Source organism: Centroberyx gerrardi, chromosome 17 (genome assembly GCF_048128805.1).
Source record: "Centroberyx gerrardi isolate f3 chromosome 17, fCenGer3.hap1.cur.20231027, whole genome shotgun sequence".
Taxonomy (NCBI): Eukaryota; Metazoa; Chordata; class Actinopteri; order Beryciformes; family Berycidae; genus Centroberyx; species Centroberyx gerrardi.
Genome location: NC_136013.1, coordinates 12,353,805 through 12,367,958, shown reverse-complemented (window position 1 = coordinate 12,367,958; position 14,154 = coordinate 12,353,805). Strand labels below are relative to the sequence as shown.

Here is a 14,154-nt window from a genome sequence, read left to right as displayed (position 1 = left end):
ATAAACACTGAAGACACATTACAGCTCCTTGCAAACAGAGGAATAAGATTGATTTCCATGCCAAGCTTTGTTTGGATTAAACTGCCTACTCCACACCTTTCCATTCAAATCACGCACCAGAAGAACTATTTTGCATGATGTCACTACTGTATGTTAAGATGTTACTTTCATTTTTTCACCCTCAATTACAACTCACCCGAACACCTCTATAGGGACCTCTAGTGTGCTTATCGCATTTTCTGGTCTTTTTCTCCTATGCTGGTGTGAATATGTAGTTTTGTGATATTTGTCGAGTATCTTTCTAAAAAATTGTTATAGAATTACCATAGTTATTTTTGTACGATTGTAATCAACATCCTAAACAAACAGGGACACAGTTTTTTCACCCCAATGCTACAGTATATCACACTATGCTTCTTGGCTTGCATTTGGTGGACGCTTTTACCCGAAGTATCATAAGTGCAAAGATTTTTTTTTAGCTCGAGTCGCTCCCGGGGTAAACAAACCGCTCAACCTGGCATAGTTTGTGTTGTGCTTCCCCATTGAATTGGAATACACAGGAGCTCAGACTCAAATCATGATTAGTTTTAATCATAAATGTCTGGTAAAAGTCATACAATCATTAGAAAAAATTAGCAACCGCCCCTAGTGCCAAGTGGGGCATTTACATCTTGTGTCTTTATTAAACACCGTCCTCATTTGGCACAAATACTTCCGGATTTAATTTAATTCGACCAGATATTACTAATATAATACTGTAATGGTACGCGATGTGTCTCGATATCCGCAATTACGTTTATTTAGCTTTAGCAGTGGCTAAATACGGCAACTATTTTTTTCTGTGGTTACAAAATAAGCAAAAGACTAAAGTCCAAAGATATACCTATCACACATATATAAAAAGGAATTATGTTTTAAGCAAAATCCAAACAAAACTTGAAGCCTAGCTATAGGGGCCTCTGTTCATACTATAAATCGTATTCAGTTGCCTATGTTGCCGATAATGTTGAGATCCTACAAAAGAAAACACATCTGCTGCGGAACAAAAGTCATTGCACTTGTTTCATTAACGGCAGAATCTGTTGCTACACTTTACGGACAAGCTCGCATGAATGGAGTGATATTGTGAAAGCCCTGATTGGAATGGAAACTGGAAGCAGATGTTTCCGAGTTAACATTTTTAGCTAGTATCTGTCGGTTTAAAGTGGAAACAATTTCCCCTTCATTCAACTTCAAGTCTTATCTGTTTGTTTGTGGGCAGAGCAGGAGCTAGTAGCTGCTAGCATCAAACTATCAATCAAGCTAGCTAGCGTTAGCTTGCCAAGCTAGTCAACCCAGCTTGAATAACAGAGACCAAGAACAGAGTAAAGATGATGGAAACTATATATGACCTCCCGGTTGAAAAACAGATATTTTATGCTGTGCTGGGATTTTCATGGACAGTATATCTGTGGGAGGCATACCTTGCTTACAGACAGGTAAGTTCACCATCAAACTTTAAGTTACTGCTTTGAAATTGGTTATCTTGAAGGGAAATAAACGCTAAAAGAAATTAATTCTATGATCTTCGACAGTTGAATCAAAACTTGTGATGATGATGGGCAAGTCTCCCAAAGGTAGAATGAAAAGAGACAAATCTTGACAATGCTACGGAGATAAATTGCATAAGTACTGTATGGAGCTCAGGTCTTGACAAAACGAACCAAGAAAGATTATGAGTAAAATGTCATATTTTTTCTCTTTATTATAAGGCCATAAGCCAGCATACCAATTTCCCTGTTCCTGATCTGTTTTTTACAGTCTAAATGGTATGCACAACTCCCTATGCTAGTGCTTTATTTGTCTGTTATAAATTAATTAAGATATAATATTGTGCTGATCTCTTTCAACTATGCAGAGAAGGATATACAGGTCAACTACACATGTGCCACAGGAGCTAGGGAAGATCATGGATACTGAAACATTTGAGAAGTCCCGTCTTTATCAGCTGGATAAGAGCAACTTCAGCTTTTGGTCTGGACTCTACTCTGAGACTGAAGGGACGGTAAGACAACCAGACACTTGAAACACACAGATCATTTGACTAAGAAGTTGCCACATATACCCCTTTCACACCGGTGTAGCGACCCAGGATGTATGTGGGTTGACCATCAGTGTAAAAGGGTCCACCCGGCTAAGCCAACCCTGTAAAACAGCCATGATTAAGACCAGGACTGAAAGCCTTGTCGAACTGTGCTCTACTTGGTTTGAAGGTTCAGGACTTAGGCCACGATCACACTTACTCTAGGTGCCCAAAACAAGATGGAGGACAGACTCATCTGCTATTTTTTCCTATTTAGGTAGAGCAGGCTGACAAAGAGCACTGTCTTCACCTCGGGTCTCCTGCTGGCCAGATGCAGAACAGATGTGAAATTCCCTCCAGAGAGACATATGTGGAGGGAAATTATTTGTATTAAACATTGTAGTTTTAACTTTGTTATGACTAATAAAACATTCAAATCAAAGTTTAATACATTTATTAAAACCTCAACTACTGCGTTGACATCATCTGGTTTGGCCTAGGTATTTTTCTACACACAAGTTGGATAAATCCAAATGTATGCAACACCCGCAACGCAAAGCATTAGCAGTGCAAAGGCACACTGGCAATGGAAACTCCCATTTGAAATCAACAAACGTCCATCGATGCATGACGGATTAAGTGTGATAGAGTAAACCCATGTCACTCCGTGTCTGGAGCATCGTATCATCTGCCATCATCTGTTGAATGGACATATATAGTAAAAACATCTTCCTTTGATTACGTTGTAAGGTGACAGCCCATTGAACATCATGTGTAACAATCACATATCTGAGCTATTATACTTAAACCTTTTCTTGTTCTTTGTAGCTGATCCTGCTCCTGGGTGGAATCCCCTTTTTGTGGAGTGTGGCTGGTTCTGTGACGGCTCGCTTTGGATTTGGTCCAGACTATGAGATCTCCCAGGCCCTCGTGTTTCTGACCCTTGCCACTCTGTTCAGTGCCTTTACTGGCCTTCCCTGGAGTATTTACAACACATTTGTCATCGAGGAGAAGCATGGCTTTAATCAGCAGGTACGCTTGTCGGAACAGCTGTCATGTAAAAACCCAGGCGACTGTTAGTCACACACACACATACAAACGCACACACATTACTGACAGATCCCCTCTCTCCCACGTAGACGTTGGGGTTCTTCCTTAAGGATGCTGTAAAGAAGTTTGTTGTGACCCAGTGTATCCTGCTGCCTGTGACCTCGCTGCTCCTCTGCATCATCAAGATTGGTGGAGACTACTTCTTCATCTATGCCTGGCTCTTCACCCTGTGTGTTTCTCTGGTTAGTGCTGCATTCCCCTCAACCTGCTTTGATGTAGCTGTTCAAGTGGACAGTGAGAGAATGCTGGAATAGTATTATGTGGGTCACTCTATTTATACTCAAGCTTGTTGTTTGCTACTACCAACTCATGATGATACAATTTCTTCTCCTGTTCTCCTGTGTTCTCAGGTGCTTGTAACCATCTATGCTGACTATATTGCTCCCCTGTTTGACAAATTCACTCCATTGCCAGAGGGAGAGTTGAAGACGGAGATTGAGACTATGGCCAAGTCCATTAGCTTCCCCCTCACCAAGGTTTATGTAGTAGAAGGTAAAGTAGTAACAATAAACCCAGGGTGCTAGTAAATGGAGACACACGCCTATAGTGATATACGATCATTAAAATTTCATCTTATAGTTTGACATGTTGCCATTATTAGTTCAACATTAGTTCACTGCCTACAGATCGGCTGTATATCTAATCTAACATATTGTCAGAGGTAGACCTTTCTTGATTATGTCTTAAAATGTGTCATTTTTCCAGGTTCCAAGCGTTCGTCGCACAGCAACGCCTACTTCTACGGGTTCTTCAAGAACAAACGCATTGTGCTGTTTGACACTCTGCTGGAGGACTACTCTCCTCTCAATAAGTCTGGAGAGCCACAGCCTGAGCAGGCAGAGGCTGACGATACAGCCAGCGAGTCCAAAGCCAAGCCCAAGGTGTGAAACAATTTATGGTGTCTCTCTGATGCCTAATTCTGACCAATGTCATGTCTTGCCCAAAACATGCAGTCCTTGAATTTGACCAAACAAGTGAGTGTGGGAATCCCTATAAACACCATAATATTAAAAGAAACATAATCAGGGAGGAGGTTTAACTCATCTGCTTTCCCTTGAGGACCACTAGTCCAAGAAGTGTGGGTGGGGTTTCATAGAACCAAAACTGTACTTTTTGTTTACATTGTTTACATGTAAAATGGGAGGGCTTCGGTGTCTTGCTCAAAGACGCTTCAACAGGACACATGCCTGTTAATGGACACATTGGCTGTTGCAGGGATCCTGGGACCTTGCTGTGACATGAGGGTCTTTCTAACCACTAGGCCATCCTGCAGCCCCCCTCAGTATCTCGGTCACAGCCAGGATAACAAAGAGTAGTTCTGAGCCTGACTGATGTACTCATTTAGTTTGTGTTTTCTGTCAACACTGCTGTTCTCTCATGAATCTCTGTTCAGAACAAGAAGCAAGGCTGCAACAACCCAGAGATCCTGGCGGTTCTGGGTCATGAGCTCGGCCACTGGAAGCTCGGCCACACTGTCAAGAATATCGTCATCAGTCAGGTGGATTTTATGAATTTTTGTCTTGTTTTTCTGTCCATTGTCTTGCTGCTGATTTTTCTCATTTAATAATTGCACCAAAACAAAGCAGCAAATTGACCTGATCATGATCATGTGCATGATCAAATGCAGTCACAAAGCATTACAGTCAAAAGCGGTCATATTGAAATGTGATCAAATGCACAGGCTGTATGTATACAAATGTGAGTAATGTTATGCTAATGAGATCTGCATTTTCTCTGTTCTCTCTACAGATGAATTCCTTCCTGTGCTTCTTCCTGTTCGCTGTTCTGATTGGACGGAAGGAGCTGTTCCAAGCTTTTGGCTTCCATGACAGCCAGCCCACGTTAATAGGCTTGATGATCATCTTCCAGTTCATCTTCTCGCCTTACAATGAGGTGACTATGGGATTCCATAGACAGACATAGTAACCAATAGTAGTAACCAAAGCTCAATGCATACAGCATGTTGTCCAGTGTGCAATTCAGTGCCACATTACCTTCCACTGCTCATGGGATTCCTATCAGTGTAAAACAAATGTTCCATTTACAGACATCCTCATAGTCATGAAGCAGCATCCATGCTATTCATGAAAACCCTTTCCTTGTTCCTTTCAAGCCATAACTGGCAATGTGTACCTTGTTAAATGTGAGTTCCCACTTAATTTTTATTTATTTTCTTACTTTCTCTTTGCAGCTCTTGTCCTTCTGTCTGACAGTCCTGAGTCGCAGGTTTGAGTTCCAGGCAGATGCCTTTGCACGAGGCATGGGCAAAGCCTCTGAGCTCTACTCCGCCCTCATCAAGCTCAACAAGGACAACTTGGGCTTCCCTGTAGCTGACTGGTTGTTCTCCATGTGGCACTACTCCCACCCTCCCCTCCTGGAGCGCCTCAGAGCGCTGGGCAGCGTCAAGCAGGACTGACGGGGCCGGAAGGGGGAGCGGCGCCCGCTGCCTCCTCCCAAGGGTCTCCGCAGACCGCTGCTGGCCCTGTGACGCACCCTGGTCTTTTTCTACCTATCTGTTCCCCCTTCTTGTTTTATCTTCTTTTACTTGTTTCTTCAGTTGGCCATGCTTTCCATACGGTTCCCTTTTGCTTAGAACTTTGCTTCAAACAAAAAACCAAAACAGATCAGCACAAAGGCAGCCTCAAAAATCCTACTGAGCCTGAAGTGAAGTCTCTCTGCTCTTTCTTTCCTAAAGCAAATACAGAGACGCCAGATATGCACTTGCTGAGAGCAATACATCTGGGCAGTGTGTGTGTAAAGAAATGCTGTTGTCAGAGCACAGGTCACATTTCGCAACGATTTAACCCGATAGTTATGTTTTCGCGATGCTTTTATTTCGTACCCGGTTTTATTTGATTATGATTATTTCTTTTATTTGATTCTAAAAAGGAAACATAACCCTAACAATTTGTCATTTATAAAACCTAAATTTTTACATGCATACCTGAGTATACCTGTTCCTGTTGTGATGATCACAATTATGTGGTTTCCAACTATCAAGAGCATGATTTTTGAGGAACAGCGTATAAGCGAGTTAATCTAAGCTACAGTATAATGTGGGTTTTATTGGTTGTCTAAAAAAAAAAAAAAAAAAAAAGACATGCAAAGTAGTCCGACCTTCTCTTATGCACTTGTGACAATGCTTTTGCAGATACACAGGCCAGAATTTGTTGAGTTGGCCCAGAAGTGCAACTGTTGCTTATTTGGCAATGCCTCTCCAGGCAATATAGTAAATGTAGTTGAATTCAAATCCGAGTCTGGCAGATGGAACAAAGTAGATGCTTATGGTGTCAAAATTTGAGTGCCTCTAACTATCTCTGACTTTGGCCAGATAGCGGACACCGTTATTATGAACACAACAATGCAGAAATTAATTATCATTTAAAGTGAGATTAGATTTTTGATTTTCATTTTTACATGCAATGCAATGCGGGGGTGGGGGGGCGGGTGTCTTGTTTTCCTTTTTCTAATGCACTTGCTTGCGAATAAGGGTCCAACCATACCTGTACATATGTAACTTTGATGAATAGCGTAATGGCATATGAAGTGAATTGTGGAAAATTTTGAATGTGGTTTGAAATTTTAAGTTGACAATGTGTTCTTTAGTTTCTTCTCTTGGTTTTGGGCGTGTTAGCCCAAAGTTGACTGGCAAGCAAAGTATTTATGGGGGACTTGGGGCGGGGGGAAGGGGTCTGCGAAGTTCCTTTCACCACACAAGTGTTTGGTTTGTTAGAAGAGGGGAGCATACCATACTTTCTTTGCAGCATTGAATAAAAGCCTTCAAAGCAGCTCTCTCTTACTCTGTTTGGTTGTTTGATGGTTTTATTTGTTTATAGTGATGAAAATCAAGTGAAATGATTTTTTTCTATATATAGAAATATTTATTTTATGGCACTCTTTGGCTTTCATACATCTATTTAGGGAGTTTTAAATGAAGGGTTTCATTCCAAACCCTGTAATTCTACATTGTAAAAACGGAGGTCTTCTAATGATATATTTCAGTAATATACCATAATTCATTTTACCTTTATGCCAGCCATAATTCAATAATAAGCTACGTTATTTTTTATTTTATCTATTTATTCAAATCGTGGATATTCTCGCTCTTGTGCAGACTCATTCAAATTGCAAAATAACCTTTATGATCTTAAATTAGCCTGTCAGACCTCATCGATAGCTTTTTCCTTTCTAATCACACCAACATATGGCAAATATCCCAAATTTTCTCTATGCACGATGTACCACGTTCAACGTGGGGTCAGAAGTTACTATACGTAAAGCACGTTTTGAGACCATACCATTACGCAAAAACACAGGATATTTACACTATTTCATGGGGCTAATTACTTAATCTCCATCTCACACCAAATATCACATATAAAAAAAACTAATTTGAAAACGCCATTAATAATACATTATCAATTTTTGCTTGCTAGGTTTTTAATTAAACAAACGTGATGCTCGTTTGGTCTCCCCTAATCGGATAATGGCGCGGTCCAGTGTGGTGTATTTTTGTGGACAAGGGCAAGCTTCCCTGTCAGTGTTGTTTTTTCAGTTTTGGGGTAAATATGGCGAGATTTCTGAGGCCTAACGTCAGGAGTTTTGTCACCTCACAGTTGAGAATGTCCGACCAGGTAAAATAGATAGAAACTCCTATTAGACCACGACACTTTACGCTTTATTTAGTTGCCATGTTACTGTTGTAAGTCAATTTAAACGAATTGGTGATTGTGCCTAATTGACAGAGCCTGTATGGTAAATGGATTAACAATTGGTGGCGTACTTTGCTTTTAGGTCAGAGGAATTTGTAATGAAGCTAAGCTGGAGCACTAGTCGACGCAGCAGACTACTAAATTGTTAATGATAAATTAACTGGGGATAGTTTCGATTATTACGCTTTGTTTAAGTGGAAAAAGTCACCTGTCAGGAAAATATTTCAGCCCTATGAATGGATATGTGTAGGTTTCCTCTCAGCTAGCGTTTGCATTGTTAGACAAACAACTTCTAGTCTGTTCCAAACACCTGCTGGCACTTATGGAAACAAAGACATCCTTTGCTTTTGCCTTATTTTATGAAATAAACTGAAACTTGACCTTCAGATTAAACGTGGCTTTTACAGGCTCCACTAGCCAGAGAAACTATTTACAATTGGCTCTATCTTTGATGTCAGATAGGCTGAACGTCACATGGCCAAGTCTTGATAACGAGACCCAATAAGAAAATGAACAACGGATTGATATGAAATTTGAAGAATCTGTCTCCCAAGAATTGTCTGCAGAATAAAGAATGTGTTCAGTGCATTCCCATGAGGAGGATCTTACGTTTTGCTTACAAACTTTTACCCCCCCTTTGTACTGTTCCCTCCCTGTCCCAGCTGGGTGAGCTGGGTAAAGGTGCAGGGAAAGGAGGTGGAGGTGGAGGGTCGATCAGAGAGGCAGGTGGAGCCCTGGGGAAGAAGCAGGCTGCTGAGGAGGAGATGTACTTCAAGTATGTATTTCTCTATTTTGCAGCAATGAATTGTGGATTCACAGCATTCATTGTCCAATCAAGCAAACACTATAATGCCAACACTTGTGACACCATGTTTTCCTCCTTCCCTCCTTCTGATCTTTCCATACTATCTTCTCCCTTCTCTCTCTGACCCTTTGCTCTTCCCTCTCTTCTTTTTCTCACAGTCAATCCTCTCCTTTATTTTCACCCACAGGCGTAAGGAGCAGGAGCAGCTGGCTGCGCTGAAGCAGCACCACCAAGAGGAGATCGACCACCACAAGAAGGAGATCGAGCGCCTGCAGCGCGAGATTGACCGCCACAAGGGAAAGATCAGAAAGCTGAAGCACGATGACTGAACGAAGCCTCCCAAAACGTTCCAGTGATTCTCATCGCCCTTGCCAAATATACCTTTTTAGTAATCACTCAGATTGCTGCATGCACTGTCTCACCAGGCCAGCCATGGATGTGTGTACTGTAAATGCTTGAAAGTTATTAAAACAGTTGTCATAAAATGATTATTGTTGCCATTGCATGCTTAGTGACAGGCCCTACAGCTTTAGATTTTGTGTGGTAGGTGTACTGTATTTTGCAGACAGAAGACTCATTTAGAGAAAATGTAAAGATGTTCTCTAATGCTCCATATGGTACAATCAACTTCTCTTCTTGCACAATGCATAAATAAATTTGTAATGTCAGTGGCAATGATTGATACCTAAAGTCATTACAGCAACATGAATCCATGGGAAAAAAATCTGACATTACAATTTGACATTGCACCTAGAATCATAAATTAAGCATAGTAACACAGAGGTCACATGCACCAGATTTCCATGTCCTTACAAATGTATCAGACAAAATGATAATTACAACGTGCAATCTCCCTCTAAACATACAACAGAAACTGACATAAACACAGTGGTAGGCCTATATAAATAATGGTACAACCATAGCAATGTTTTTATCCATCACCTTTTAATTAAATATAGATAACATAACATACAGAGTGAGAACTGATTCACAATCAATATACAGCAGGGTGGGTATGGGTTTAAGCCCCTGCAGCTGAAAGCTTATGCCCTGCTGAAGTGTCCTTGAGCAACATTCCCAACTGAAGGGTCACTGTTCTGTCGCTGACACTGTGCTGACGAAGATAAAATATAACTCCGCCGGGAATCAAGAGAGGATCACCTTATTTCTTTGGGACAAAACCTATCCATAGCAGCGGTGACAGTGAACTTGCTGTTCTTCCAATGAGGTTTTATATTAGCTGCTCTCCCCATCCAAAGCATGGATGTACTAGATCCAAAGGTGGCGATGCACGTCACATTTTGTGTACACTTACCGCGAGAAAAAAATAGACCCGTCGTCATTTCCGTCAAACCCCTGCCTTTTACAGCGGGCAGCCCCGTCTGTCTTTCTTTTCGCTCATCATGGCGGACCGGTTCAATAAGGTGCGTTACATCGGGAGACTCACAATCTTCTTATTTGCTTAATAGTGGAAGTTAAATCTCATTTTTACCGCTAACCCGGTGACTATTATTATAGTACAACTTGGTGTAGTCGTTGTTTCGCTCGGTGTATCTCCTAAACGTGTATTTTAAGCAATGGATGTCGTAATGTTGGACAGCTAGCCTTAGCTTGGTAGACATGCCTTCATCATGGCAGCCTCCCTCGCAAGCCAACGTCTTTAGCTAGCTAGCGTTAGCTACAGGCCCAGTTATGTATAAAGTTTGTCTTACTTTTTAATTTAACTAAGTATATGCGAAGAAGATGCCAAGATATCCTCACCACAACCTGGCGTCACAGTTTAATGCTAATCGCTCCACGTTTAGCCTCCAGAACCGTTGGAAACGTGTCAGCATGCGTCGCTGCGATGCCGGACAAGTGTTCACTGTTGCCCATGTGCTGTCATAAAGCTCTGAGGCTGAAGTGTGTATCGGTATAATGTAAGGTAAAATAAAAGCCTTGTTCATTAGCAGTGATAACCAGAAGTATGAGTTTAACGACAATGAGAGCTACCAGTCAATATATGAAGCTAGCTACTGTGCCTGCCGATGGAAAGCTAGCTGGACTCCTGGTCAAAGATCTAATCCAATGTCTCTTTTCTCTCCTGCTGCCTTCAGGTTCTGCTGCTTGATGGCAGGGGCCATCTACTCGGGCGGCTTGCTGCCATCGTGGCTAAACAGGTTCTGCTCGGTATGTATAGACATATCATATGGAAGTCTTAATCATGCAAGATAATAGCTATGTACTCACTAAAGCATGTCCAGTGCCCCTGCGACCATGAATTAAGTAGTTGTGTTTATATTGTGCAGTGTCTGAATCTGCAGTATTGCCTCAAACTGTCAATGATGTTAAATATCTGCCTTGCTTGAGTTTAACGACCATGAGAAAACTCACATGCACTACCATCTGAGACGGATTACACAACACCACAAGTATCAATGTTTTTTTTGTCAATGCTGAGAATTTGTCCATTTTTCTTCTCAGGCCACAAAGTGGTAGTGGTGAGATGTGAGGGCATCAATATCTCTGGAAACTTCTACCGCAACAAACGTGAGTTTCTCTCTTGTCACATCAAGCTCTTTTCACTCTGCCCTATGGCTGACGTGCTCTGTGTCGGTGATGTTTTACCACAGTAAATAATTCGAGTTTAACGACCATGAGAATACTTTACATGCACTACCATCTGAGACATGAGCATCATATATTGGAAGTAATGTTCTTGCCATGACCTGCTGTCGTGTGTGTGGTTGTAACATGCTTCAAATGGTTTCTGTATCATGTGCATCTCAACAGTGAAGTACCTGGCTTTCCTGCGCAAGAGGATGAACACCAATCCGTCTCGTGGACCTTACCACTTCAGAGCTCCCAGCAGGATCTTCTGGAGGACCGTCAGAGGTAAGATCGTATAATAATTGGACACTCTGGAAATTGGATATCCTCACTAGAACATTCAGCTTTATTTGAATACTACTGAAAGATATCACTTAAATATTTAAATTGGGGCTACAGCTAGATTATGTACCCGACTGAATGATGGTCCCTTTTACAAGGTTATACTACTTGAATGACTTGAGAAATTCAGTCACTTACAATTTTCAGATTGTGGTTTTGGTGAGCTCAGTTGGAGTAAGAACTAAATAGGCTGCATGTAAACATTCACCAATCTGGTTCAATTTCATTGAGGAATGCAATGCTGTTTGTGCAGTAACATAAAGAAACAGATTCTGAGTTAATGCATAGTTTGAATACTGCTCAAAGGTATCACTTCTCTGAAAGAAATACTTAAATTGCGGCTACAGCTTGATTATATACCCAACTGGACTGAATGATGGCCCCATTTACAGTGGATTAAAAGGTTATACTACTTGAATGACTTGAGAAATTCACTATGACTTTAAACTTTAAGATTGTACCATGGGTTACTCAAGCCTGGTTTTGGTGAGCTCAGTTGGAGTAAGAACTGAACAGGCTGCATGTAAACAATCACCAATCTGATTGAACTTCATTGAGGAATGCAATGCTGTTTGTTCCGTAACATAAAGACACATATTCTAAGTAAATTGGGCTTGGATGTCCAGTTGGTCTCTGGCTTTATTTGAATCATAAGTGTTCGTAAAGCAAGATTCCTGTAGTTAGATGGCCTTTCATTTGACCGAGCACAAGTTGTTCCTTGCTTGACAGTGATGAGCACTTTATCCCGAAGCTGATCATCTATTGATGAGACAAACCTTACGGATCTGACTACTGAGTTGAGTTGGGACATACGGTTGTGCTTGGACATTTGTGACAGTTCAAACATTGATTCAAATAAGAATTCTGTCTCTTCAACCAGGCATGCTCCCTCACAAAACCAAGAGAGGACAGGCTGCCCTGGAGAGGCTGAAGGTGTTCGATGGTATCCCCCCACCCTACGACAAGGTGAGTAGTCTCTCAACCCAAAAAGGACCAAGGGCCATATTAATCATATACAAATTGGTAGTCTCTGAAGTCTGGTCCTTAAATGTCCCTATAACCCCTTGCTGTCTGTGATGTAAATCTTTTACCTTACCTACCTTGTTTGAGTTTTGACTCTGAAAATAAACTCTATCTGAGACATGCTATACTTTCCATAATCAGACCTGCTGTTTTCTTCTTGATCTGATTTTGGTTTCTGTTCCACAGAGGAAGCGTATGGTTGTCCCAGCCGCCCTTAAGATTGTGCGTCTGAAGCCCACTCGCAAGGTGAGCCTATAGGTTTTAATGTCAAACTTCTAATGATTTGACTTGATGCTTGCCTTTCACTGCACAAGGATAAACTTTGACAACATCTGTACAGATGCACTGTCAAAATGCTTCACTTTACCTGCCACAACAGTTGTTCTTACTTGACAGTGATGAGCTCTTTATCCCGAAGCTGATCATCTATTGATGAGACAAACCTTACGGATCTGACTACTGAGTTGAGTCAGGGACATGTTGTGCCTCAAGCTGAAGCTTTTCAATTTAGTGAAGCCTCTCGAAGAACTAAATGTTATGTAAATGTTAAATATACTTATGCAAAAAGTATATCCATTTAATAGTATTATTATATAGTATTATTAGTCTATGTAGAATTTATCAGCTATAGCACATTGAATTGGTCCAAACATGTTTGTAACCTGAGCAATCTAAGCTTGCTGTTGCTGCATTGTGAATCCCTTGTAATGGATGGATCGTGTGCTATATTCTTGTACTGAAACATTCTGACTTTGTCTGATTTCCATTTCCTTCTCAGTTCGCCCTCCTGGGGCGCCTGGCACATGAGGTCGGCTGGAAGTATCAGGCTATCACAGCCACCCTTGAGGAGAAGAGAAAAGAGAAGGCCAAGCTTCGCTACACCAAGAAAAAGACCCAGACCAAGCTGACCAAGCTGGCAGAAAAGAACGTGGAGGGCAAGATTGCAAAATACACAGACGTTCTCAAACAATACGGAGTCCTTGTCTGAGCTGGTTTCTCCTGGCCAATAAAGATAAATAAATGTTTATAGAAAGTGTATTGACTTTTTCATTCCCGATGCCTGAAGAATTGCACTTGATTTGAAATAAAAATGAATTATTTGTAATCGTATGCATGCATTTGCAAACAACCAGTACTTAATTGACAGAATGCATACTCTATAAATCAGATCTTGCAATATGAAAATCATGTTTCACATTAGCTAGTAAGACTTCTTATATGTGCACTACAAGCAGCTGCAGTCCAGTGACTCGCCTAAAACCATGTGCCCAGTTTTTCAAAACTTTAATTCTGGATCTTAAGTGTACAGATCTTCTAATCCCCCTCTTTTTATTTTAGCAATCCAAGATCAGATTGATCTTGATATTGAGCCAGTTTTTCAAATGAATATAATTGTGATCCAGATACCACAGAATCCAGGTTTGCAGTCTTTAAATAGACCTATCTTGCCACCTGTTGGGCAAAAGGACATGAGGGAGCTAGATGAAAAAGTGTAAAAGACAGTTTGTACA

At 41.1% G+C, this 14,154-nt stretch overlaps 3 protein-coding genes and 4 non-coding genes across 7 annotated transcripts; all 7 read left to right on the top strand.

Moving 5' to 3' along the window:
* Positions 1-1,107: 1,107 nt before the first annotated feature.
* On the top strand, positions 1,108-6,960 carry zmpste24 (zinc metallopeptidase, STE24 homolog). Its single transcript, XM_071905419.2, has 9 exons — positions 1,108-1,478; positions 1,898-2,044; positions 2,891-3,094; positions 3,202-3,354; positions 3,523-3,664; positions 3,878-4,053; positions 4,566-4,670; positions 4,922-5,065; positions 5,364-6,960. Exons 1-9 carry the CDS (start codon positions 1,371-1,373, stop codon positions 5,586-5,588), a joined length of 1,404 nt encoding a protein of 467 aa, XP_071761520.1. The 5' UTR covers positions 1,108-1,370; the 3' UTR covers positions 5,589-6,960.
* Positions 6,961-7,677: 717 nt separating this feature from the next.
* Positions 7,678-9,177, top strand: atp5if1b (ATP synthase inhibitory factor subunit 1b). The gene is made up of 3 exons (XM_071905408.2): positions 7,678-7,806; positions 8,547-8,659; positions 8,877-9,177. Exons 1-3 carry the CDS (start codon positions 7,741-7,743, stop codon positions 9,016-9,018), a joined length of 321 nt encoding a protein of 106 aa, XP_071761509.1. The 5' UTR covers positions 7,678-7,740; the 3' UTR covers positions 9,019-9,177.
* Positions 9,178-10,048: 871 nt separating this feature from the next.
* Positions 10,049-13,679, top strand: rpl13a (ribosomal protein L13a). The gene is made up of 7 exons (XM_071905311.2): positions 10,049-10,113; positions 10,786-10,858; positions 11,153-11,218; positions 11,462-11,563; positions 12,501-12,586; positions 12,830-12,889; positions 13,422-13,679. Exons 1-7 carry the CDS (start codon positions 10,093-10,095, stop codon positions 13,629-13,631), a joined length of 618 nt encoding a protein of 205 aa, XP_071761412.1. The 5' UTR covers positions 10,049-10,092; the 3' UTR covers positions 13,632-13,679.
* On the top strand, positions 11,004-11,084 carry LOC139916587 (small nucleolar RNA Z195/SNORD33/SNORD32 family). The gene has a single exon (XR_011784869.1). It is a non-coding gene; the product is annotated as a small nucleolar RNA Z195/SNORD33/SNORD32 family (small nucleolar RNA).
* Positions 11,278-11,361, top strand: LOC139916579 (small nucleolar RNA Z195/SNORD33/SNORD32 family). Its single transcript, XR_011784867.1, has one exon. It is a non-coding gene; the product is annotated as a small nucleolar RNA Z195/SNORD33/SNORD32 family (small nucleolar RNA).
* LOC139916572 (small nucleolar RNA SNORD50) lies at positions 12,344-12,419 on the top strand. The gene has a single exon (XR_011784865.1). It is a non-coding gene; the product is annotated as a small nucleolar RNA SNORD50 (small nucleolar RNA).
* On the top strand, positions 13,034-13,109 carry LOC139916559 (small nucleolar RNA SNORD50). Its single transcript, XR_011784862.1, has one exon. It is a non-coding gene; the product is annotated as a small nucleolar RNA SNORD50 (small nucleolar RNA).
* Positions 13,680-14,154: the final 475 nt, after the last annotated feature.